This window comes from Strix aluco, chromosome 3, assembly GCF_031877795.1.
Source record: "Strix aluco isolate bStrAlu1 chromosome 3, bStrAlu1.hap1, whole genome shotgun sequence".
In the NCBI taxonomy this organism is placed as follows: Eukaryota; Metazoa; Chordata; class Aves; order Strigiformes; family Strigidae; genus Strix; species Strix aluco.
Window position 1 is genome coordinate 23,743,394 of NC_133933.1, and position 25,301 is coordinate 23,768,694.

General features: G+C 52.4%; 1 protein-coding gene across 1 annotated transcript in view; it reads left to right on the forward strand.

Annotated features, from left to right (window-relative positions):
- ITPKB (inositol-trisphosphate 3-kinase B) overlaps positions 1 to 21,931 on the forward strand; it is a 70,091-nt gene extending 48,160 nt beyond the window's left edge. Inside the window, exons 3-8 of the mRNA XM_074817761.1 lie at positions 5,557 to 5,656; positions 6,285 to 6,498; positions 9,532 to 9,736; positions 15,023 to 15,124; positions 16,696 to 16,767; positions 19,448 to 21,931. Coding sequence (XP_074673862.1) covers positions 5,557 to 5,656; positions 6,285 to 6,498; positions 9,532 to 9,736; positions 15,023 to 15,124; positions 16,696 to 16,767; positions 19,448 to 19,663 — 909 coding nt within the window. The 3' untranslated portion in view covers positions 19,664 to 21,931. The remainder of the gene's footprint in view (positions 1 to 5,556; positions 5,657 to 6,284; positions 6,499 to 9,531; positions 9,737 to 15,022; positions 15,125 to 16,695; positions 16,768 to 19,447) is intronic.
- The last annotated feature ends 3,370 nt before the right edge of the window (positions 21,932 to 25,301 follow it).

Below are 25,301 nucleotides of genomic sequence, written 5' to 3' on the forward strand. Positions count from 1 at the left end.
GGGATCCTGCATTTTGGTCGTCCGCATGCCAGGACGCGCTGGGAGGAGGCATCCCGCGGTACCTGCCAGCTCTGCCCCACTGCCCTCCGCGCCCAGCGCCCAGCACAATGAACAAAGCTGGCCTCCTCGCCACAGCCGGAGTGACAAGGTTTTTCCCAGTCATGGGAAACAATCATCACTAGGGAAACCTTAACTACTTTTGAAAGACCAAAAGAAAACACATTCATTCTTTTAAACATGGAAAACTAAATGGCCTCTTTTTCCTTGGCTGCATGTGCGTGGCCGCGGAGCAGGCTGACACAGAGTGAACTCTGTGGGCAAACACTCCCCCCGCTTATTTAGTTATTAAAGAAGAGGGCTCTCCAGCACAAAGTCTGCCCTTCTCAGCTGCTCACCACGTTGTTTTTTAAACCAGCAAGGCTCCAGACACGAGGAGCAACTCGCTGACCCTCCTACTTGTGAGTGAAGCATCCTGGAGCCCTTCTGAGCTGTGCTGAAAGCCCCTTCCCATGGGGGCCCCTGGCACCGCAGCACCACGGCTGCACTTCTCCTTTTGGAAGAGCTGGAAGTGAAAGCGAAGAGCAGAGAGGGCCTGCTGCACTTCCCACCCACTCTAGCCGCACAGGAGGGTGTCTGGGGAGTCACCCCGGCACCTGAGGAGCAAGGGAGGGTGCTGGGCACAGGGCAAGTCTGGCGCAGTGCCTCTCCTGAGCTGCTGCGCTTGGCAAGGGGTGGGCAGCTGGGGATGTGCCAGTGGGGCTGCCTGGCCACCTGGGTGTTTCAGTGCTGCAAGGAGTGCCGAGGGTGGCTGGACGTCAGTGTGCCACAGGAGCAGGGCTTTCTCCAAAGTGGAGGGAAAAACAGGGTGTCACTCATACATGCCCCTGGGTTGCAGCAACTCCACTGAAACCAGGGCAAGCAGTGGGCATTGGTGACACTACTGTCTCCTCACAGTTTTCCTCCATCTCTTCTGATCCTAGGATTCAGGATCTTCCTGGCTATTTCAGGATCTTCCTGAGAGAAAGGAGCTGAAGTTCTTTCCAGAATTGGGAAAATCATCAATTTAACACTGCTCCCACTCTTTTCCTTCCCCTGCCCCAGCTGCATAATCTTGCCTCTAACGGTGCACGCTCTAGTTAATAAAAAGCACTGAAATAGAGGTCCAGCTCCCACTATTTCCAGAACCGTTTGGTCCCATAAAACCATAGGAAACCGTAATTTCAGCAAATTAAATCAGTTACTGCCTATCTCTCTGGCTGAATGCATGGAAAGGGAAGAACACCCCGCTGGCTCCGTGTACGGGGAGTAACACTAGTCAAATTCCACCAGAGTCCACGCTGGGAAAGGGAGGTGACAGGCAGTCCCAGAAAGGCATGTCTCCTTCAAGCAGACATTAAAGGAATGCCATATGCTATAGGGAAAATGTACAGCGAGCACTGAGCTCATCAGTCACTTTTTGTTTAATCTAATTAAACACAATATATCCTCTGACCTTCTGGGTTGGCACTAAATTCTCCTATGTTGTTCTTTCCATATGAAGCTCTATTGACAGATGGGGAAAGCCTAGAGTTTGCTTTAAGTTTCAGATAAGTAAAGTTAAACATGCAGCCGATAAAATTGTTTTTTCAGCACTCCTCTCTCACTGACCAGTTGTGGGTGCTCGCTGGGAGGGCTTAACTCCTCTGGCCTCTATCCCACCCCTGGCTTGGGGCACCATGCTCCACAGTGAGCAAAAGCTGTAAGAGGGCAGAGGCAGAAGCAGAAACCCTTGAAAGTTCATTTTTAGAGTTGATTCTGACAGTTGCTCAGCTTCATTTCCATGTGTCAGACAATTAGGGAAAACAGTGACGCTCCTCACTAAATATATTTCCAGAGTAACTAAATAATTTGCTACCTAACAGCTAATCAGTCAGCATTTGCTGATGCTGAAACAGGTTTTAAATAAAAAGTGTCAGATTGCATCAGACACCTCGTGCATATTCCCTGCTTATACAGGCTACATGCTGTTGTTGTGTGTACAAGAGCGCAACCGGTCAACAGGGCTTCGTGAGTTTTCTGGGAGGGAAAGCAACCACGGAGCTGGATTTGGGGGAGAGTAGGGTGCCACAAGCAGGCTTTGATCATGCAGAAGAGTTGGAAGCATGCTCAGCTTTCGGCGTGACAGCCTGCGTGCTCACTGCTTTGCAGGGAAATGAGAAGAGCACGTATCTGCCCTTCACCAGCATCACTTGGTAACATCACCTGCAAAGCTATTTTTTTCCTCCATGTACGTATAGCTGTGCCTGTGCTTCTGGACCTATGTGCAAATAACTCCTTGAAGTATAAACCAAAGTTACAGAAGAGCCTGGAGGTGATACCCTTACGGCTTCCGACAGGCTGGGCTAAAGAAGATTTCTTTACTGTAAATAGCTTTAATACTCCCTTTGTAGCGCTGGGCAGGCGGGAGGCAGCAGCCGCCGAGCACAGAGGGGCTGTTTCCTGCACATGGCTGTGGAGTCAAACTGGAGTGGTGTGAACCTCGTGGCTCTGATTTTCCATGGCCAGTTGCAGGAGCCTGAAACGGGGGTTGGCTCAATTGGGATCCCAAGCCATTGGCTTTGAGATGTCTGAATGCATGTTGGTGTTTGAATAAGTGCAGAGCTCTTGCTGGAAGCTCTCAGCCATCCCCAGTGGCTGTGAAGGACCCTGCCGATGGTGCGCAGCCACGTAACATCTCTCTTGAAGCTGTAGGGAAAGTACGAAGGATGACCTTTTGGAGCAACTCCTTATCTGGGGAGAATTTCATTATCTTCAGGCAAAGGGGGTAGCAGGCTGGCTGGGGGCATTGGTCAGTGTTGCTCCTCCATGGTCCAGACCCCATCTCTCCTCTGCAGCAGGTCAGCAGCCCCACAGAGCAGACAGATGAAGTGCAGCTGCCTCTCGCAAAACTCACCACCTTTTGAGCACTCCCATGACAGAGCGATCTGACATTTGGTATAGATACATACACCCCAAAAAAATATTGGGCCCAGCAGACTGCTCTGCAAAATGAGCTGTGCATGCTGGGCAGTAATGTGTGATGGGCTGAGGGCATGGGAGAGCTTCGTTTTGATGAATCAAACTTTCCCTCATAACACTGCGGGGGGGGGCTCAGGCATAAAACAAAAATCCAATGACTCCTGGAGGAATTGCCAAGAGGACAGTCCCTCTTCTCTCCTGCAAGCGCTCACGTGGTTGCCCCCACAAAGGCAGGGAGGAAGGGACTGCATGAAGCAGAATTGGCAGTGACCCCTGCAGCAGCAACAAGTTGCCTCGCTGACTATTTCCAGCAAGTGAGGAGTGACTTGAGATGGACGAAGCTGCCTCAAGCCTCTCCATAAAACAAGTCCTTAAACATGTCCTTAAAACTTGGTTTGGAAGTGCCTGGCCAAAGGTGTGCCTGAAATCAGGTGGTGTGCTCAGTGACCAGCTTTCTATCTTGTTCAGCTCAGCAGAAAGGTTGTTGTGGTGGTTTGTGTCTCCGGGGACTCAGGGCCATTACCCTGCACTTGGGGTGGTGCCGGAGCAGAGCACATCGCTCCTGGGAAAGCCCTGGCAGGGGGAAGCCAGGGTGGCTTGCCCTGCTTCAGGGGCCACTAGCCTTCATTCTGCTTGCGCTTTGAAGTACCTCAAGGTTTTAGCTATAAAGCTTTAACCACCAAAAACCAAAATCTTGGCTTGGGAAGGCACGTTGCCTTGGCATGTTTCCTGGGACTGAGCGACTTATGATGCTGTACCATAGTGGGGGGAGGACTCCTCCTTGTTTTAGAGGAGGTGGGTCATACTCATCTGGAGTCCAAACTCCCTCGGAGACTTTTTCTTCCCCCTTTTTTTTCATTACATCAGCCAGGACTTGATGTTACTATTTTAAAAACAAAAGGAGGGGACACCCCCCCCCTTCCCTCTTGCTCTCTGCCAAAAGGAGAACAAAGAACAGCTAAAGCGCACAAGTTCTGGCACTCTGTTTGGAAATAAAAACATTCATCCTCATGTCAGGTAGGGAACTGCCCGACCCCTCTGCCAAAGCAAGCAAGCCGGGCGGCAGAGCAAACCCACAGCGCAGAGGAGCCTGGGCGAAGGGGATGCCCGGTGTCACCCCATGCTTGGGTAGCTGCTTGCCAAACTCCTGCGCTGCTGTACCGGTGCCAGGGCACGCCGGGACGCTCCCGGCCACGGGCAGTTGTCCAGGGAAGGGCCACCCTGGTCCTCCCAGGCTGGGAGGTGGGGAAGGACCCTTCTTCCACTCTTCTACCCCCCGATCCTCACTGTGCGGGCAGCCCCTGCATCTCCATGCAGTGCGTCCCCACTCCCCAGCGGGGCTGGTGTATGTCACGGGGGTAACCCTGTGTAATTTCCATGCTTTAGACACTAACATCTTTGTCTGGCTTCTTCCTCGCCATTTAAACATGTCAGCAGTTCCCAGCACGGATTCCTGTGCCATGAGTTCACCCCCGACAAGGCATCCAAACTGCAAGTCGGGGCTGCTGGCTCTTCCCCGCCTGTCTGCAAAGCATTACTGGAACAGGGGCTGGTTCTCCAAACACGAGGAAGAGATTACTTGGGCTTTCTGGAAGGCTCCCTCCCATGCCTTCAGAGCGGAGCAAATGAGGATAATTTATCTGTGGGCTTCCGGCTGAACCCAGTAGCTCGAAGCAGCCAGGACTGTGCCGTATGTTTGTCCCAGCTCCTGTAAGAAGGCATTTTTCCATTGTTGCCGTTGTATATTTTTCGCCTGATTTGTTTGCACCATCTCCTTCAGGGGCCGAGATAAGAGGTTGTCCCCCTGCATTTTACTGGCGGCATATTCCCCAGAACAATCCAGGGAAAAACTCTCACAGGAAAGAGCCTTTGAAGGTGGCTTTCGTATGTTCGATGCAGCCCTCGTTACAGTCGTGTAAATAATTTTGTGCAATCTATCTGGCGAGAAACACAACATGTCAGAAGGGAATTGTTCTCTCAAATGTAGTAACGGATGGGCCAAAGCAGGCGGATCAGCTGTGTACGGGCTGCCAGCTTAATGGACAAAGCAGCTGCCTTTCAGTGGGGAACAAAAGCCAGGCGATGAGCCTATGCGCACTTGTGCGATCGTCTCTCCCGTTCCCCACGGGAGCTGGAGTTGAGTTTTGTGGCTGGGTAGCAATCCTGGGCTCCCTTTCCCACCGCGTCTGCCGTGATCTCATGCAGTACCCGAGGATGGGTTAATGTCCCTGCTGCTTCTGCAGAGGGATGCGGGGAGCAGAGACAAGGTAATGTAGATGGCTGGGCCCTCCGCAGCAGAAGCAGCCAACTGGAACAACACTGTAACGCCATCTACTTTAGTGAAGTTACTCGTGATTTTTGAATGTAAAGTCGAGGCCCAGCAGCTCCAGCTTGGCACAGGACAATGGGAAAAGAGCAGATTTTCTGTTTGCTTCCATCCTGTGCTGGCTCTGGTGCCTCCTCCCCTGTCCAAAATAGCTGCGTGCTGCCTGAAGTGACTTCACAGACAGTAAAAGCTTAAAACATTGCATTCACCTTTATGATTTTTTTTTCCTTTAGAGCAAATCATGGCGGAAGATCAAGAATATGGTGCACTGGTCCCCATTTGTGATGTCTTTCAAGAAGAAGTACCCTTGGATCCAGCTAGCGGGACACGCAGGTATGGAGTGTGGGGTGGAAAGTGGTGAAAAGACTCTGTTATCTCAGGTGAATGGGCTTTGTTGGCCAGAATTGCTTCAGACTGCTGCATGAATGTCACAGATTTCAGCTCCCATGTCTCTAGCCCAGGAGGCTGACTTACCTAAATGCTAGGGAGGGTGATGTGAAGGTGCAGTGCTCTGTGCTTTCAGTCTCCGGGCCCAGCAGGTATTACGACAGCTTTTTTCTCGAGCAGCAGAAAGCTGAGTCCTTTGGATGAGACCCAACCCCTCTTGCTGCTCTACAGCAAAGCAGGTGATGCTGCCCAGCCCAAAGATGCCCCACACATGAGCCTAGAGACAAAAGTGTGAACCTACCATGAAGTACACAGAGGATGTGAAGCAAATGTGCTGGGTGCTGCAGGGCAGGTCTCTGCCCCGTTTCAGGTGTGACATTGCTGGTCATAAACCTCTGACACTACATGTGAATCTGGCAGCCCGAGCTTCTAAGTCCCAGCCTGCAGGGACTGTTTTGGGAAGGGGTGTAAATGGAGATGCTTCCAAGGTGTTGGGCTGCCCTTCTTGTTCTGGGAAGACACAGCATCATGCCCCATCCAAAGCAAGTGCCACATTGTCCCTTGACACCCTCAGGTAGTTTCAAGGCAGCGGCCAACGGCAGGATACTGAAGAAGCACTGTGAATCGGAGCAGCGCTGCCTCAACCGCCTGATGAATGATGTCCTGAAGCCCTATGTTCCTGCCTACCACGGAGACGTTGTGAAGGACGGGGAGCGATACAACCAGATGGAAGATCTGCTGGCTGAATTTGACTCCCCCTGTGTTATGGACTGCAAAATGGGGGTCAGGTGAGTGGCTTTGGGGATGTTTTATGAGCTTTAAGATGGGATACTCAAAGCAAATGCATCTCCTGGGTAAAACCCTCTGAAAGACACACATGAGAACACCAGGCTTACCTGTCTTCAGGAAGAGCTAAGCCAACAGTGTGACGAGAGAGCCATGGGGAAGCCTGGGTACAGGAGGGACACACCAGGCTCTTTCCTCCTCTGCTTGTTGTCTGTCCCGTGTGCTGGGAAAGTTGTTTGGTGCAGCGGAGGGGACAGCACACTGTTTGGGTTTGGGTACACCAGAATGGCAGAATAGCTTTTAGGGGGATGGCAACCTGCCTCTCTCTGCTGCAGGAGGACACGGCCAAAGGACAGGGAGCAGAAGGTGTGGGAAATCCTGCCCAGGGTACCAGAGAGGTGAAATAAACACACTTGAATGGCACAGCTTTGGTGAACAACAGACTTTCCTCACCCTTTGCTTCCATGCACACTTGAGGGATAAAATGTGTGTGCTAAGTAGTTTAGTGCCTTTCATGCAAAGTTCCTGAAACATTTCCTAACAGATGAGCAACATTACCCATGTCCTTGAGAACCATCTACAGATACGCCAAGATCCCAGGCTGCAGCCACTTGGCCAGCAGCAGTTTTTGAGCTAGCAACACAGCTGATGAGGGTGTCCCAGAGCAAATGTGAGCAGGGCTGGTGACCCCAGGCAGCTGCCAGTTTTGGAGCAGTCTCAGGCCACCGCTCAGCCCTGAGTCTGCTGCAGACTGGCGGCAGGGCAGGTTGAGACCCTCCTCACTGGCTAAGGCGCAGCCCAGACACGGTGGAGACGCTTGCACTGATGGAAAAGCTGATGGTTTCTGTGGGAGGGAGGAATCTTTTTTTTCCCCTCCTGAACTCCTGATGTGAAACTCGAACTGGCGTGTCGGGCTGTCGGCAGGGAAGAGGAGAGGAATACTTTCCACCGGAGAGGTGGAGAGAAGGGCAGGGTGCCCCAGGGCAGCCACGTGGCCCCCGGCTGGCACACTCCATGCTGCCGTGGGAAGAAGACAGGACCCACTCTGGACCCAGAGATGGCAGCCATCAGAGGAAGACCTGCTGGTCATGCTGCCTGGGTGCTCCTGAGGCTGTCTCTGGGAGGAGGAAAGCCTCCCACACACAAATCACAGGTTGGGTGATTTGTGCACCTGGGTTTTTGGATCTGAGACAGGCAGAGCAGGCAAGGGGGCAAATGTGCTGGGCATCATCATCGTTAGATAAGATGGTGTTGTGGGACAAGTTGGTGAGGGAGGGTGCATTGGGCTAATGCTGGGGAGTGGAGTATCCCTGTGGCCAGGCAGGATAGGGTCGGGAAGATAAACTAAACCTCAGGGCTATTAAACTTGTCCTCTGAGCCAGCAGCTTGCTGCCAGGCAGATACAGGTTTGTTTTTTTCCTGCCACTCTGGCTTTGGGATGTGGCAGCCTCCGCCAGTCACCCCTAACAAAAATTAGTCTTTCTTAAGCCCTGGTGATGGTTCAAGTCTGGAGCAATGTGGGGGGACCAAACCACAAACATAAATGATCAGTTGTTCTCATCAAAAGGAAATCTAGCTTTCTGAGTGGCATGAGCAGGACTTCTGAGCACACCACTGCTTTATTCTGCTATTTTATTCCATCTGCCCAAAAATCATGGGTTTGGTGATTTCAGCTGAAGCCTTTCATCGCTTTTATCTGCAGTGTTTTTCAAAGGGGCTGATGCCCTGAGGATGTCTGCTCAGTAATCATATGCCTGCCCTGAGCAAAGACACCAGTTTGCCTTGCTAAGCCTGTGGGAAACACAGGAACACCATCCCACGTAGTCTGCCTAGCATCCTCCCTGTGTGCTCTGCTTGGTTCTGGAGGTGAACCGCACACTCAGTGCTAGGATTTTGGCACAAGGGACATGGGGAGAGGGCACAGCCACTCTGCAGAGCTGGGCATGGCTGGTGGAAGGTGTAGAGCAGTTTGAATTTGGGGGGAAGGAGGCAACAGATAGGGTCATTTCTGTGTCGTTTTGCTGGCACATCCAGCTTGGCGAGTTGTTTTGAGAGAGCCTGGGCACTTGCCAGGCTGAGCTGGGGCAGATTTGGGAGCTGCAAGAGGAGTTACATAGTGGTTTATTACTTCTGCAGGAAGTATTATTTTGTGGATGATGTTTTTCTGCATGCCAGAGTGCAGAAGTTCTCCACCAGCATGCTCTGGCGCAGAGTGGTGCTTCTCTGAAGGATGCATAACACCAAGATCTTTGCATACTCCTCTGCACACTCCATCCTCCTTCACCCATTCCCCCATCCCGGCTGCACCCTGTGGTCCCAGGGGTGATAGTAAGCACCTGGCCAAGGCTGCATCCCTTCCTCTGCTCTGACCTGTACAGGAAGCTTTTGCTAGATAGTCTGCTTAAGTCAGACCTATCCTGGGCAAAACCATCAACAGCAGAACAGCCCTGTGTAAAGCCCTGAGAAGCGCAGCTCTCACGGTGCACAGGGTGAAGGGATGGGAGAGCACAGGAGAGGCACAGGAGCATTTTTGGCAGCAGCTGCCCACACTGGCCAGACCTCGGAGGGAGCAGCAGCTAACACCAAGGGCTGGGACACAGCAGCTTCCCTCTTGCCTTCAACTCAGCCGGGTCCCAGAGCACGTGGGCGGTTTCCTGGGCACATCTTGAAAGCCATGTTTAGTTTGTGAGAGCCACTAAGTCACTGCTCATGTTTGGTGAGTGTTGGGGCACAGGCCCCCTAGGACCAAGGGGTGGCAGCAGCAGCACCGTGGGCATCTGTGAAAAATAACCTGCCTTGTTATTGCCAAAGGGGTTGTGGTTCCTTGATGAACTGAAAAGATATCAGGTGTTGATGATGTGGTACTAATTAAATCCAGATCAATTCACCTGCAGTGAGGCTTGCTCCATTATTTTCTATGCTGCCCTACTCCATAAGGATCCTGGATAGGCCTGATTTTTGGGGTAAGGGTGGTATGTGGCATCTCATGTGGTGGCCCTATGGCCTAGCTAATGTCCCCCCCTCACTCCTTGCAGGACATACTTGGAGGAGGAGCTGATAAAGGCCCGGAAGAAGCCAAGCCTGAGGAAGGACATGTACCAGAAGATGATTGAGGTGGACCCTGACGCCCCCACTGAGGAGGAGAATGTGCTACGGGCAGTAACCAAGCCCCGCTACATGCAGTGGAGGGAAACCATCAGCTCCACCGCCACACTGGGCTTCAGGATTGAGGGGATAAAGGTGAGGCTGCTCCAGGTGTGCAGAGCAGGGGGAACAGCTGCTGGGTGCATTTGGTAATCAAACTCAGTCACGGAGGCGCACACACAGCAGGCTGGTGGTGAGACCGTGTCACATCAGGACATCCCCAGTCCCTGCAGCCAAACCACCCTCATCAAGGTGCCTGGCCTGGGGCAGTGCTGCTCTTCTGAGAGCACAGCTGAGCTCAGGGCATCAATGCGAGAGGACAGTTTTAGCCATAATCTCATTAAATCAGCTGCTTGGTTGATCTCCCTGAGTGTGAAATGCAAAGCGCTGTCCTCCGGCTTGAAGACTCAAATTAGTTGTTTGCTTTTGATACTGCTGTGCTGCTAGGCTGAGCCGTTAATCCAAATCCCAGCTTGAATGTGTGCCGATCTGTGGTTGGAGCTGCGAGTTTAGCCGCGGTTGGTAAGGAGGCTGTATTTACATCTCTGTCTGGAAAAATTCAGCAACTGGGGTGAACACAAGCATCGGCACTTTCTGCTGGCACCTGCATATGTGTGTAACCTGCTGACTGCGCTTTCTCAGAGCTAGCACTCACGTTTCTGGAGATACCTGCTGGGATGCTTTGGTGACCCCATTAGATGAGCCAGCCCAGGAGGTTTTCTCCTCTCAAGCAGACTTTGTGGTGAGAGAGATGTCCGGGATGGCTCTTGAATAGAGTTAGGTCTGTAACTACAGAGCAGTTGTATTAGTGATAGAAGACTTGCATGAACATTAACAACGGCATATGCCTTTTGATAGCTAGCCAACATGAATTAAAGGTAATATCATACTTGAGCTAAGGATTTCAGTGCATGCCTGGGCATGGCATTGGCTTGGCAGCTGAGGGGAGCTCGATCAAGTTGTACCTGGAGTAACTCAAGCTTGGGGTATTGTGGGGGCCCAGGCAGTAGCTCAGGGCAGCTGCTTGCTTGATTTCTACATGGATCTTGGTTGGAGGAGTTTCCTTCTCTTGATCACGGATTGTTTTTCTCCTCCCTGAGTTGGCTAGGATTTTCCCAGAATACCCATTTGGCTCTCTATCACCTTAAACTCCTGCACCTCTCCTGACCAGACATGGTGGTGTCAAAATGACAGAATTAAAAGAAATTAAGCCCTTCCATGAAAAAGCCTTTACACTAGATTTTGCAGATTTTCCTGGTAGCATTTCCCTTGACCTTATCAGTCAAACAGCAAGCAAATGCAAGCAAATGTTAGACCACAGGTTTAAAAGGCAGTTGACAGGAGTGGGTCACTCGGAGCTGCTTCTTCTGATCACCCACGTACCAAACCACTGGTGGGAAGAGATCCATCTGTCTGTCCTGCTGTGTGGGACAAAGTCCTCAGACTGTGGGAAGCCCAGCAGAGCATGTTGCGCACAGGGAGGGGGCCACCTTCTTAGTTCAACTGTTTCATGGCTGGCAGAGGATATTGCATTTATCTCTAACTCAACCACTTTCAGAAACCTGAGGAACACCCCTTCAGCTGAACTCCTTAGAGTCTTCCATCATGAGCAGTGTGAGGCACCCCTGCCCATCCCATGCCCCTGCCTGGGATGCTGATGCTCATGCTCCCCCACAGCAGCTTTCTGTGGTGCCTACATTGGGTCAGGGCATTTGCTTGCTCCCACAGCTCTTCCCTGATCCCCCTAGCTCTCCCAGAATCACTTTTATGCCACGGAACATGCCTGTGAGCATGCTGTGAACTGCTCAGGACAACCCTTTGCCTAGTTCCCATTGCTGTTGTTTTGCTGATGCTTATTATAAAACTGAGGCTATATAAAAAAGGAGTGGGCCAGTTGGGACCAAAGCTCTCATGCACTGTTTCTTCTCCCTGCTTTCTTGCTATAATCAGGAATATCTGTCTATTTATAGTCCATCACGATATATCCTTGGCCTCCAGCGGTGCTTTTCAGCCTGTGATCTGGGGATGTTTAGGGGGCTTTATGGCAAAACAGGTCATATGTGAACTGCTTGAAATGAAAAATGTAAAAACCAAACCCAAATCGTGTTCCCACACAGGCCAAAAAAACACTGTGGAGGGAAATAAAAGCCATAAAGGAGTGCTGAGAGTTGTACCTGTGTTTTAGCTGACCATAACCGAGCCACTGCGTGATGTGAGCAGTGGATTTTTTCCGAGGGGTGAGGCAGCCCTTTAATTGAAAAATGTTGAGAAGTGCTGGCCTCCAGGAGTAATCCTGCTGCTGCTAGGGACTGACTAATTTGATCAAGACTCTAATTACTGTAATTCTCCTTAAATCCCTCAGCTTCTCAATTATTTTCCCCTAAGCTAAAGCATTAACAGTTCACGCTGGTTCTTGGCTGGCTTTTTTTCCAGCAGGGCTGTAGAGCTGGTCATGCTGTGCTGTATCCCTATATTTGCCCTATTGCTGGGGTCAAGTCTCCGCATTAGGGAAAGCTCCTTTGGTGCCCTGAGCTGCTACTGAGCCATCTGAGGAAATTTTGTGAAACTATTATTTAATGACAAGTCTCCCCATGTTTTCTTTCCTGCTTTGCATGCTTTCCTGGGAAGAGCAGGGGTGAATCTGCCCTGCCCTTCGCTCACGGCCGGAGGCTGACACAGGAGAGCACCTTGCTGTGCAAGGGAGGGACAGGACTGGGTGCATGGGCGGGAAGCGGGCACAGGGGAAGGACAGGAGTGGTGGTAGCCTTTGGGGCAGCATGGGCAGGTGAGGTGAACAGGCAGCTTAGGGTTGGGAATAAGGATGGGCACCCTTTCCTGGCTGAACTCTTGCTTTCCCAGGTGGCCTGGAGGGTCCAGTTCTTCCTCTTTAAAATGGAAACTTTCCTCTGCAAAAGGAGATAATGACACTCATCTCTTTTTCTGGAATAGCTTGAAACTGTCAGAAACAGTAGCTATTAATAAAATTACCATGCTAAAAGTAATACAAGTGATCTCTGGTGACCTGGTTGAAGCTTAATGGAGCTCATTGCAAGAAGTGTCACTCCTGAGCTCCTGCTCTGGTCTGAGAGTCACTCACCATTGCCCGCAGCAAGGTCATGGTGAGATGGTATTTCCTGGGGCTGGGAGGTTTGCAGGGTCCCAGAACAAGCCCTGAAAGCCCTCACCTGACTTTCCCAAGACGGGCAGCTCGCAAGCCTCATCTGAGGCCAGACACAGTGCTGGAGGGAGAGCCGGCTGACCCGAATCCTGCCCCAGTGACGCCAGTGCAAACTGGAATCGCTGGTGGGGCGGAGGTTGCGATAGCCCTTATCAGCCCCCCTCACATTTTGCTGTGTGGAAGCCAGCCCCCTCGGGGCTTGGACACCTGTAAATGTCGTGGCAGTTGTCAGCCCTACGGCAGCAGCTTCTGGCTGGGCAAGGAAACCACAGGAGGCGGGTAATGATGGGAGCAGCACTACGAATAGGCTGTTTGGCTTTCCTGAAGCCTGGATTGCCTTATCTGAAAGGCCATCTGTGGTTTTCATTTATTTTTAGGAGCACTTAGAAGTCCATCTCCTTTCTTGGATGCTTTGTGGAAAGTTGTGCTCTTTACATGTGAAATTAGTGCTGTGGCACTTCTCCAAATTGATATCTATCGTCCCCCAGGGAGAGGGTGGATTGATTTCTGAACTGGCATGTCAGGGCTCACGTGACAACACATGTATAGCGACATAGCACCCTTCCCCTATACACTGCACACGTGCCACTAGAGCACCCTGGGCGAGGCCTGCTGCCTCGCAGGACACAGCCAAAAGCAGAGAGCTTGCCTCTGCTTGGTCTGTCAGCAGGATGGCTGCTACGGCAGGGAGGTCTCCAGTGAGAAGGTTGTCCCTGGACCCTGCCAACGCATGCTCTGCCAGCTGTTAGCCTTGCTTTTATACCCTGTGGCAGCATGGTGGTCAGGGTGGGCCCAGGGTGGTTTGAAGCTGGGTCCATTGGTTGTACCCCGTGCAAACAAAGTTCTTCCTGGAGAGCAAGATTTTTCACACATTGCTTTCGTTATTGTCTTTGTTAACACTTGCACAAAATGCAAGCTGGAAGTGTGGGTTTGGTGCTGGGCTCGCTTTGCCCAGCTCTCCACAGCCTGGGTCCTCGGCCCTCTCCCAGGCTGGGCTGGCCACCATGCCCATGGGCAGCCCTCTGTCCAGGGGGATGCACATGGCCCCATCTTGGGGCACTTCCCTGGATGGGTCTCAAAGTCCTGCCAGTGCACGTAAGTCTCTGGAGCAGGTGTTTTCATTGCGCTCTTTTCCTTCCCCAGCCTCTGCTCTGCTTCTTCATCCTTACTTCATCTTCCCCAGCCCACAGGATGTCTTTCTGGCCTCTGTCCCTTTGCTCTATTGTGTGCAAATGAGCTGTCCGGAGTGGAGGGATGGAGCTCTGCAAGCGGAGCTGTGAGCACGAGCACGTGCAGTTTAAAATAGCCCCTGTATCCAGGAAGTCGGCTCTGCCTGCCCGACTCACGGCCACTCCGGACAATGAAACATGCTGATCTAAAATCAGAGCCCCAGCAGTAGCAGGGAAATGGCGAGTGACCTACAAAGCTGCCCAGAGGTTCAGCCAGGAGCCTCTGGGTCAGGGCTGTGTGCCGTCCCCATGGCAGACCAAGCCATGCCATCCCTGCGGTGGGCCAAGCACGGATGTGCCTCTGGGGAAGAGGCAGAGGAGAGCACCGGGCTGCTCACTGCATCTTGGTGACAGGCTGCTGGTTTTGAGGGTTTGCAATCCATGGGCAATCAAAGGACTAGTGAGTCAAGACAGCTGTGGGGCTTGTTCCTTACCTTCATCTCCTTGCTTCAGTGGTTTGTGGAGGACTTAGTGCGGAGGGGTTTTGCACCTGCTTCTGAGATGTTGTCTCTGTCCTCACTCAGTTGTGTCCTGCCATGATCGTGCTCTGCTTTCCTCCCCAAGCAGGGGTGTAGCCCAAGGCTGGGGTCAGCACCTGTGCTCAGCCACAGCCATGCTGGGAAGCCACCTGGGCATGGTGTGGCGAGAAGCAGGTGGTCTCCAGCCTCTGGTGGTCATTGAGCGCCCAGTCCATGAGAGGCAGCTCGTCCACATTGCTGGTGACCTCAGCAAGTACGTGATGGTGGAGACTTGCTGTTTGGTTTAGGGGGCAAGCAGTGCAGCTGCAGGAGGCTTTGGGACATGCAAGGCAGAGAGTTGCTACCTCTTCTCACCCCACCTCCATAGACAGGTCCTTCAGCTGCAAAAAAAAGCTGGTCACGTCCTATTCAGGGATATGCGTGGCCGCAGAAACACCCATCTTTGCCCCGGCTCCCTCTCTCCCCATCCCGCTCACCGCTCTCCCTTCTTTTCAAGAAAGAGGATGGCACTGTGAACCGGGACTTCAAGAAGACCAGGACAAAGGAACAAGTTATGGAGGCCTTCAGGGAGTTCACCAGAGGAAACCGCAACATTTTGGTGAGTGGGGAGTGCTGGGGAGGGTTTCCCGGGAGAGGGCTCCTCCTGCAGAGGCTGCCCTTGGCTCATCAGTTCCCTGCCCTGAGGGGCTGCAGCCTGAGCAATTGCTCTTAAAAAAGCATGAAAAATAGCAAAGAGAAATGCCATCCTGGTGCAGGGGTGAGGGGAGAGCAGTGGAGGGCTGGTAGGGGACACATATGCTGCAGCAGCACTGCTTAGGCCAGGTCTGAGGCTGCTGGGGATGCTCAAGGGTTGGTCCCAAAACTTGCTGCAGAGGCACAGCCATGCTCTGCCCACTCATCCCTGGGGCTTACAGCAGCCCCCAAGCCCTCTCTTTACCCCACTACATGATGGCATGGGCAGTGGGGACTCCCACCCTGGCAGAGTGGGCTGCCCCATGCTCGGTCTTGCAGGACAGGTGGCCAAGGCATCCCCCTGCCTGCACCAGGCGCCCTCCGCACGGGCAAGCCGTGGTTGGCATTTCCCAAGTTTCTCTACATTGCCAGGAGAATAAGAGATGTAGCTGTAAACAATTTACACCGACTGTGTCAAATATCTTATTTGACAAAGCACTCCCATTTTAAGCTGTACTATATAAAGCCTACAAACACAAGGCTCCAGCTGAAGTGGCCCTTGGCACTGCCTCCTTCAAACTGACATGTTCACTTTGACAAGAGTTACCCAGGGATTATTCCTGGATCTGAAAATGAAGTTGCCTAGCTGCATTTTATCCCCAACGAGCTTGGAGCACATTCACGCCGTCATGCCCTGGCTCTGGATGGGGCTCCTTGGCCAAACTATTGCCACACAGCGACCCCCACATCCCCCCACACAGTCAAAGAGTGAAAATTTAGGTGTATTATAGTGCCCAGATACCTGCTGTGCATGTTCCTATGCTTAGTCCTTCTATCTAAACTTCAAAATCAAATTATCAAAGGGGCCTCCTGAGAACGTTTAGTGCCTTCCAGCAATTTGCAGGGTTGCTTGAACAGGCACGTGGGTCTTGACCTGCATGCTGACTAGTGTGAAAGCCCTTCCACCTATGGTACCAACTTTGAAGAAGCGCTGATACGGAGTTACAGAAGTGTCTCACGATGCTTGACTGAGTGAGTGATAAAGCAACAGGTGAGGTGAAGAGTTGACCTATTAAAAAGAGTGCAATGAGAGAAGCAGCCTGGCTGTGTATGCACAGCAGCAGCTGCTGAATTAGCTGTTCCCTCCTTGGGAGCATCGTGGACGCAGTGGGAAAAGTCTGCAGAAAGCACTGGTTCAGCAAAAGCAAATGCTCTCACTAAGTTTTGGAAGCCACAGAAGCTCACAGAATGCTGTAGAGGCCAAAAGGATAAGTGGGTCCCAAAAAAGAGGGGACACCCTTCCAGGGGACAGGTCTGTGGGAGGACGCTGAGTGCAGGGTGGCTGAGGGACACCCCCCGGCATCTCTCCATGCAAACATGGTATCATAGAGACGATGCTGGGAGGGGTGACTTTCCTGTCTCCCCCATGCAGCAGATTTTATGTAGGCTTCCCACAGTGCTGATGGCTTGGGTTGTTTGTTTTTTTTGTAATTCCAGAACAGTTACCTTAACCGGTTGAAGGGTATCCGCGCTACCCTGGAGACATCCCCGTTCTTCAAGTGCCATGAGGTAATACTCGTGTTTAGATAGAGCTGCCTGGAAATGCAAACGGTTTAATCTCAGCTGGTCCAAGGAGAGAAGAGAAGTCAAAGTCAGAGGCTGTAAATTTCTGCAATTTTGAATTTATTCTTAGATCCATCTTTTCATACCCCTGTTTATCTAATACTTATGTAGAAATAAAGCTGGTGACCGATACAATGTTCATGCATCTGACATGGGCTCAAATCTACTGAAAACCAATGTTCATACAGATTAAAAGTGATCTAGGAGGAATTTGGGCTGTTTATGGGTTTATATGACTGGGAAAAGTCCTTAGTGTAAAAGTATAGGGGTTTTCTGAAGAGAAATGCCTGTCTGAATTCACGTCATGTATCATTTGGCTGTCAGTTGTTCCATCAAACAAGACTTCAGTGCAGCCATAAATTGCAGACATCCCAAAAGTGCCTTTACTGAAGGACAAGTGTCTTGGAAGGACTTTCCTCCAGAAATGAGTGTCCACGAAATCAACATTTTCTACAGTGAAAATTCAGTTCTGGTGAGAAAACAAAGAGGAAGTGCTACATTTTTTGGCTGTTTCAATAGGCATTAGAATGCTGCATAATTTAATTAAATCATTTTATTGATTTAGCATTGGAAAAGAGTACTTGCTATTGCATCTACTTAACAAAACATGAGAGCGCGTGTCCTTGGCACATGTTGTCTATGGCCAAAGAGCCTCATAGGAACCCCTGACTCATGGGGAGCAGGAGCCACAACTCCAAGAGCCCACGGTCCCTCAGCCAGAGCTGTGTGAGCCACCTCGGCCCCGGCCGCACACGGGGCGTCCAGATGGGGCTGTGCCTCCTGATGGCAGCGCTGTAAGGCAATTGGAAGGGAAATGTCGAAGCTGAAGGTTTCAGGTCAATTCAACACAGGAAACAAAATGCTCCCTGAAACCGAGTGCCAGGGTTTCGTTTGAAAACATAGAGACAAAACAGCCTTTCAAGGAGGTTTTGAAAGGAGTTTCCACTCCTTAAAAATTAAAAAGCAGCAGCTTTGACTTTCCATCCCACTTTGAGATGAAGCGCAGCAGAAGGTCTGCCAAGCTCTGTGTGTCCCTCCACGGGGCCCTCGCTGGGCAGGGCTCCTCCGAGGAGCTGCAGGAGAATTTGGAGACCCAGGACAGGCAAGTGAAGAATGTCAGCAAAAGGCTTTTCCTTAAAGTTAAAATGTTCTGTCCTGGCCAGGAGATGGCTATAAGAACTTAGAAGGAGAAGAACTAAAGATAAGCGTTTATAATAATGCATATCTCTGGACCTGGGACATTTTCCCAGTGCTCTGGAGGAGGAAGTCTCCTCAAAAATGTAAATTCGTAATAGCTTTTGCAAACAGTGCATGCTTCCCATTCAAAACCCTTGTCAAAAGGCAAACCTCAAACTAAACCCTGCTGATAACACAGACATGGGAGTCCCCGGCAACATTTAGTGCTGCTGTTTTGGAGGGCTGACATCAGCTGGATGCCCCTTGAGCTGCGCTCCTCCGCGTATCTGCACAGCTTATGGGGCGCTTCTGGATCTCAGCACACTGCGTCCTGTCTGTTAACAGCCATGGCACTCTGGTCACCAAGGTCCCTATTTGTGATCAAGGGCAAGCAAGTCCATAATCCACCAATTCATGCACGTCAAACATAATTTGGAAAGCAATCTTTGTTTGGGACAGCTCTGAAGCACGCCTGTTGGGGCTTTTCTGTAGCACAGCCTGCTAAAATCTGACTGGAGGAGCAGATTCAGCAGATGAGCATGACAGTGAATGGCCTGACACCGATACGTGTTCCCCAAGCACTGGGAAGCCGCAGTGGAGCTGCTGCTGAGCATCAGCCCGGCTGGGAGTGTGAGCCGGGATGGGCCAGGGGCTGAGCTGGAGGTACCCACCTGCTGAGCATCTCCCTGCTCCGTGGGTGGTGAGCATTGGGCTCATGGGGTCTCGTCCCGCTGCAACAGGCCTTGAGACTTCTGCTGTCAGAGGTGATGTGCTTCACCTTCCCAAATGCACCTGTGGGCTTGCCCAGGCCACTACTTGATGCAGGATTTTTCCAAAGGTCGATCAGGATAGGAAAGAGCCCTTCAAAGCAGATGCAGCCGAGTGAACTCATGGAAAAGGAAATTCATGTACATGCATCTCTGTAACTTGCATCCCCAGAGCACTGTGAAAGCCAGGAGGATATTCTAGGGGGAATCTGGGTGCAGCTGGACAATGTTTCAGGTGGGAGACAGCACATAACAAGTGACTTGTTCTTGGAGCATACCCGTCCCTGTGGTGATGTCTACAGGGCTGCTGAGTGTGAAGAGCATGAGCCGGTCACAAAGAACCAGCCTTGGACAAAATCCCCATCTGAAGGCTGAGACATTTCATCTCATTCCTTCCCTAGGGACCTTGACTCAGTTTCCAAAATGACATCTCTATCTTTTGTGCCCATGTTTTTCTGATCCTCTCTTTCTGCTGAGAGCTGGGATTTGTATGAGTAAATCAGCTTGTCTTGAATACTCAATTTGCATGTGCAAACACAGCAGCAATACAGAGCTTGCTTTTGCTCATGCAAAATCTCAGCATTGTCTCTTGCAAAGGCAGCCCAAGATAAGGTGTCTGAAGCCACGTATCTGGCTGAGAATGAACAATAGGAGCACCACTAACTGATCTCTCTTCTCCTTAGGTAATCGGGAGCTCCCTGCTCTTCATTCATGACAAGAAGGAACAGGCCAAAGTCTGGATGATTGACTTTGGGAAAACCACCCCGCTGCCGGAGGGACAAGTTCTCCAGCACAACGTGCCCTGGGTGGAAGGGAACAGAGAGGACGGCTACCTCTGGGGGCTGGACAACCTCATTCAGATCCTGACAGAGTTGTCCCAGAGCGAAGACTTACATTAAAGCCACACGTCCGACTCTGCCACTACCCCCAACCTGCCCCCGACTGACTCATCTGAACTGCACTACAAGACACTTTCCAGCCCTCGCCCTTTCCATTTGAAAGCTATACTCTCCCTATTTAATGTGTTTTTGTTGTGGTTTTTTAGGTTGTCTTGGGGTTTTTTTTTCCTCTCCATGTAAATAGAGATCTAACCTGCCAGAACAAAAGCTGAACTTCAAACCTTGGCTTCGCAGAGTCGGTGGGAGCACGCGGCCATGCCGGCCTGGAGCAGTCTGGAGGGGTTGCTTAGGCAAGCACGAGCTTTGCCTAACGTGCTTTTGTCTCTTGTGCAGCCTGGTTTTAAGAGGACTGGCAGAGGAAGGAGCCTCTTCCTGTGCTGGGATCAGTAGCTTCATCCTGAAAGTGGCTGTGCCCAGGACCCTCTGGCAGCCAGGGTGCAGGAGCAAGGCCTGGAGGTGGCAAAGGATACTGCAGTGGGAGCCTTTTAGTTGTCTATGCCAGCACCTTTCAGCCTAGGGAACTGAATGTGCAAAGTCCGTAAGAGATGCTAGAAGGGCAGATTTGGGTTTTTCTTTGTGTTCAAGACATCCTGTAGTGGTTGCTCAGTTATTTTCAGGTGGCACTGGAGGACGAGGGTTTCTGTCCTGCTGCGGGGTTGTGTGGCCAGGCACAGGTATTTACCATAGCCAGGTGCTTCCTGCCCACGTCCCCCATACTGGGTGCACTGGTGTGGTGGGTAACGCTTCGAGCTCCTCTCTAGAGACCCAGCTCCCCTGCTAAGAGCTGCTTCCAGCCCTCCTTAGCTGGGGTCTCCAGCCCTCCACAGGGAATTAAAGGCTTTGGGCAGGGCTGGGGAGAAAAAAATAGCTTATAAGGGACTACTATGAGACCTAAAGTAGCCATCCAGGTTGATCAGTCTTTTCTGGCAGCAGCTGAGCACGTGTGTAGGGGTAGTGCCACCAATGCCCACACCTAGCCCAGGGCAACCCTCTCGCCTGGAGCATCTCCGTAATTTTTATCAGCAGCCAGTGCAGGGTTACAGCAGCAAAGCAGCTCTCAAGGTGACCCACTTAGTCATCTTTGGCAAAGCAGAGTTGGGATCAGGCATCTCCCCGTCTTCCCTTTTGTACCGCAGAGCTGGCCTGACTCTGCCACTGCTCTTCGGCACTGGCTCCCCAGCCCGCTCGGGCTGTGTGTACAGCCTTTGCGCTCCCGCTCCTGCGAAAACACCCAGTTCCCTATTTAGGGTGGAGGCTATTTTTTAACTTCCTGGAACATTTGAACTAAGCGGCTTGCTCGCGGCAGAGCTGGCTCACTAAAGGTCAGCCATCGAGAGGACGGCGGGGAGGGGAGGCTGCAGGGAGAGCCGGGGAGTCCCTCACGTTGAGGACAGAAGGAACGTGCAAGTGCAGGAGGTGGTGCAGGAGCTTGGCAGCCACGAATCCCTCACCTGCTCCATCCCCAAACCCACCGTCTCACCTCGATCCCCAGGAGCGGTGCTCCAGAGCCCCTCTGCCATCCTTCAGTGGGTCCAGCACCCTCGGTCGGGGAGGTCTTCTCCTGGCAGCAATAAGGAGGAGTTGGCCATCAAATAATCTGCAGTCATGCTCCAGCCTCTTCCCCGAGAACTGAAGTCTCCTAAGGTTTTTCTCAGTTCATATCTCTCAAGACAGATGTCTTCAGCTCATCTGATGCCATTGTAAATGGTTGCACTGTTTTAGCTCCTTGCCAGGCTTTCTAGAATAGCCCATGTGGAAGTGCCTTATAGACTTGCCTCTGTTCCATTAGTGTCATGGAAAAGGTTGGGTTTTTTTTTAAGTTATATTTATTTTCATCCCATTTTAATTGCACAAAACACTAAAACTTAATGCATGGAATCCTTTTTTTTTTTTTTAAATGTGTTTTTAGTTTTTAAACCATCCCTTTTCCAGCTTTGGAGAAAGGGTGTGAACAGATATGCATAGACATGTACCACTTATCGCTGTACTTTAGCTTCAAGCTGCTCTTATATATGTATATTATTTTTTAAGCCTGTTTATAAACCAGATTCCTTGCTTTGTGGCTTTGGAAGAAGCAGATTGTTCCTCTCAGATGTCTTATGCCTTCCTGGAGGCTGGAACGGTTGCTGTGAGGGATTTTCCCCGCTCCCACCACCCCTCTTGGTCATTGGGTAATACAGAAAAAAAATCCGAACCGGTCTGAAACACCAACGCACAGTGCCTGTAAAAAAATCCTGTAACTTTGCAAATAAAGGCATATGGGAAGCATTCGCCTGGTGTATGGTCCACATCTGCCCCGTGCAGCTTGTGGCAGCTTGGGAACAACAGCAGCAGCTGGCTTTTTTGTCCGTGATTTTGGGGGAAATCAGGCTCCAGCCTTGGTTACCCCAGCACACGCCAGGAGCAACGCTGTGTAAAAGCAAGAGTGGGGAAGGACCCTGGGCCAGGGACAGATCCTTACAAACAGGAACTGGCTTTGCAGGGAGCAGGGCAGGGTGGGAGCACGGTTGGGGTTGTGGGGGGTCCAGACTGGGTGGGGGCACCCCCAGGAGAGGCCTGAGTTTCTCCATCCCGCTTCTGCAGGGAAGCCCACCAAAGGCAGCTCAACACCAGGAATTTTTTTCGGTCTTTGTGTTTTTCACTAGTGCTAGGTTGTGGCTCCCACTGAGCAGTTTCCAAGTGCCACCCTGCGATTCCTGCACTCGAAAATATCAAAGCACCCAGGGACGTCAGAGCTGCCTGGTGCTGCCATGCACTTCTGCTCCTCTTCTTCAAAGCTGCCCCGCAGGCAGTGCCAGAGGGAGTGATTGGGACCAAGGGCCACGAAAAATACCCCAGATTGGTTTTGCACTGAAGGAGAAATCAGGTTGTAGAGCCTGAAGGCAGCCCAGTCCCTCCTGGTTGTTGGTGCAATTGCAGGGGAGCAGGAGCCTGTCCTGCGACAGACGTGGCCGAGGCACAGGGTTGGGTCAGATTTAATGCCCAGACCCCCAGGAGCAGGCCCGGCCTGGGAACTGGTTCCTGCAGCATCTCTCCCACTTGCCATAGCACCTCTAACACAAACTGCAGGAGAAACCCTGCATGGACTTTGCTTAAAGACTAGAAACCTCTTGTTACGAGAAAGAGCTGGTAGTATTACAGATGTGAGGCTGCTATACGTGCGCCTAGCGATCTCTCGTGGGCTGTGAGAAAGGCGTCCATGCTTCCTGCCTGCCTGGCTTGCACGCTCCCACAGCATCGTTACCGACTGCTGATGTTTTACTTACAGCCCCAGTTCTTTGGGCCACTGAGTCCAATTGGTACATGGCTCCTCTTCCTACCTGTGGGGGAAAACAAAAGGCTCCAAAACTCCCGTAAGATGATGTTGTGGCAGAGAGGGGAAGGGAAAAAGTCGGGGAAGGGAAAAAGTCAGGGAAGGAAAACCCTCATGACTGAGTGCTGGTGTCTGCTGACCCTGAGCTTTATGCACCAGGTTGGAAAGGGGCAGGTCCCAGTGCTGAGCTGGGGCTGACAGTGCAGCACGGCACACACCACAGCAAGAACCCTACTTGCCCTCCACTTGGCTTTGCTGCACCCCCAAAGCAAAGCCCTGGGCTCTGTGAGAGATGAGACAGGCTCTCTGACACTTCAGGGATTAATACACTAAAGTATTAATAAACTCAATATAGAGAGGAGAGGCCAGCACTTATATTAACACAGTAATTCCCAGCACCTCCAGCAGTGCCATAGGGGTATAAGGCAGCCTGCTGAGGCTGTAGGTGGGGAGGGGGCAGCTAATTTTCTTCTTAATTTTCTAATTAGGTACTACTTGCAAGAATGACCCTCCTATAAATAAGGGGTGCTGGGGGCCAGCTGGAAGTTGCACCTCTGAAAATGCAGACCTGTGCTGTGGTGTTTAATAGGGTCTGAGGCTCGTGCAGTGTTGTCAGTGGCACCCTCTGGTGTGGTTTTGGGGGTCTCTGGGAAGCCCCTCAAGAGGTGTTTTGCTCCATCATGGATGATACAGGGCAGTGCTACTGCCTTCCCAGGGCTGGAGAGAGTTGTGCTGCCTGAGCAATGAGACCTCAAAAGGAGGGTCTTAAGTGCTTAAATAAATTAGTTAAGTCGCTGCCACTCAAATACTGCTGGCCATAAATGAAGGTCTGGGGAGGCTGGAGGGGGTCCAGGCTCTACCAGGGAGGGTTTTCTTAAACTGGGGTGTGGAGTGATGAAATGCTACAGTTTTGGGGTGGGTGCTGCCAGCAATGGGCTTTTCCCTCCTGGAGCATCCTAGCTGCCGTTCCTGGGGGTGCAGTGAGTCTGGCAGCTTCTAAGTTGGTGACAGCCCCTTTGGGTTTCACGCAGGGCCCCGTCCCCTGCCCACTGCAGCTCTGCCGTGGGCGCTGGGTGCTGCTGGGGGGGAGCAGAAGCGAGGTGGGGGCTGCCAGGGTGAGAAAGCTCCTGCCCTTGCACCTCATCCCAAGGGTTTCGGTGCTGCGGGGGGGTGCTGGCAGGGGGAACGTGGGGGCACCGTGGCATGGGTGGCTTTGCAGGGGGATGCCAGGATGGCCAAATAGCATCGGGGGGGCGGTTAGCAGCCTGGCGATGCCTTTCACCTCAGCCGCTCTGCCTTGGGGATGTGCCTGACAGCTCCAAGGTCCTGCTGGTTTGGAAATAACGCGACCCTCTCCTTGGCGCGGCCCCGCGTGGGTGGAACCGGGCCACCGGGGCCGGGCCGGCGCTTCCCCCGGAGGCCGGGAGGCGGCGATGCTGCCCCGGCGGCGGGCTGCAGCCGGACGGACGGAGGGACGGAGGGACGGAGGGAGGGAAGGGACAGCGGGTCTTTCATTCCCCGCGGGACAGGGGGTCCTTCCCCGCGGGACAGGGTGCCTGCGCCGGCGGGGCGAGCGCCCCAAGGCTGGTCTGGGTGCTCTCCCCGTCCCCGCCTGGTCCCCGCGCGTCGCTGGTGTGGGACTTGCCCCCCACCCCCCGGCCAGTTTTGGGACTTGTCGCCCGGCGATGCTCTCGCATTGGGAGCTGGGGGGAGGATCGTTAAAATGAATAAGCCCCCTTGCCAGCAGGCGGCCCCGCCCCAGGCCCCGCCAGGGCAGGGAGGGTGGGTGAGGAGCTGGTGCTGCCCGCACCCCACGGCGGGGGCAGACGGCTGATTCGGGGAGTGAGAGACTGGGGAAACGCATTCCCCCCCCTCGCTGTGCCTGTCCAGGGCTGGGGCCCTCCGCCACCTCAGCCCCCTGCCACCCCGGGGGACAGCTTTCCGACTTACAGTCCCTGGCCTCACTTGGGTCTGCGCTCTGTTCTCTTCCCTGGCCTTAAAAATAAAAATTTGTTATTGTGAAGTGTAAAAAATAAAATAAAATTTAAAAACACCCTGCAAAGAGGGGAGGTGGCCAGGGCCCTGCTGTAGCATCTGTCAGTTTGGTTTGTGTTTTTCCCACGTGGTTTTAAGTCCATGAAAGTGATGACACTCTGCTCCTGCAATCGGCGTGAGATGCCCACCCTGCGGCCCCAGGGATGAGCCCCGCCATGCCCAGGACCACGCTTCACCCACCCCCGTTGTGGGGCTGGGGGCACGGGTCTGCCATCTCCTGCACCTCTGGCCCTTGCCCCATCACCAGTGATGCTCTCCAGCGAGGCACTG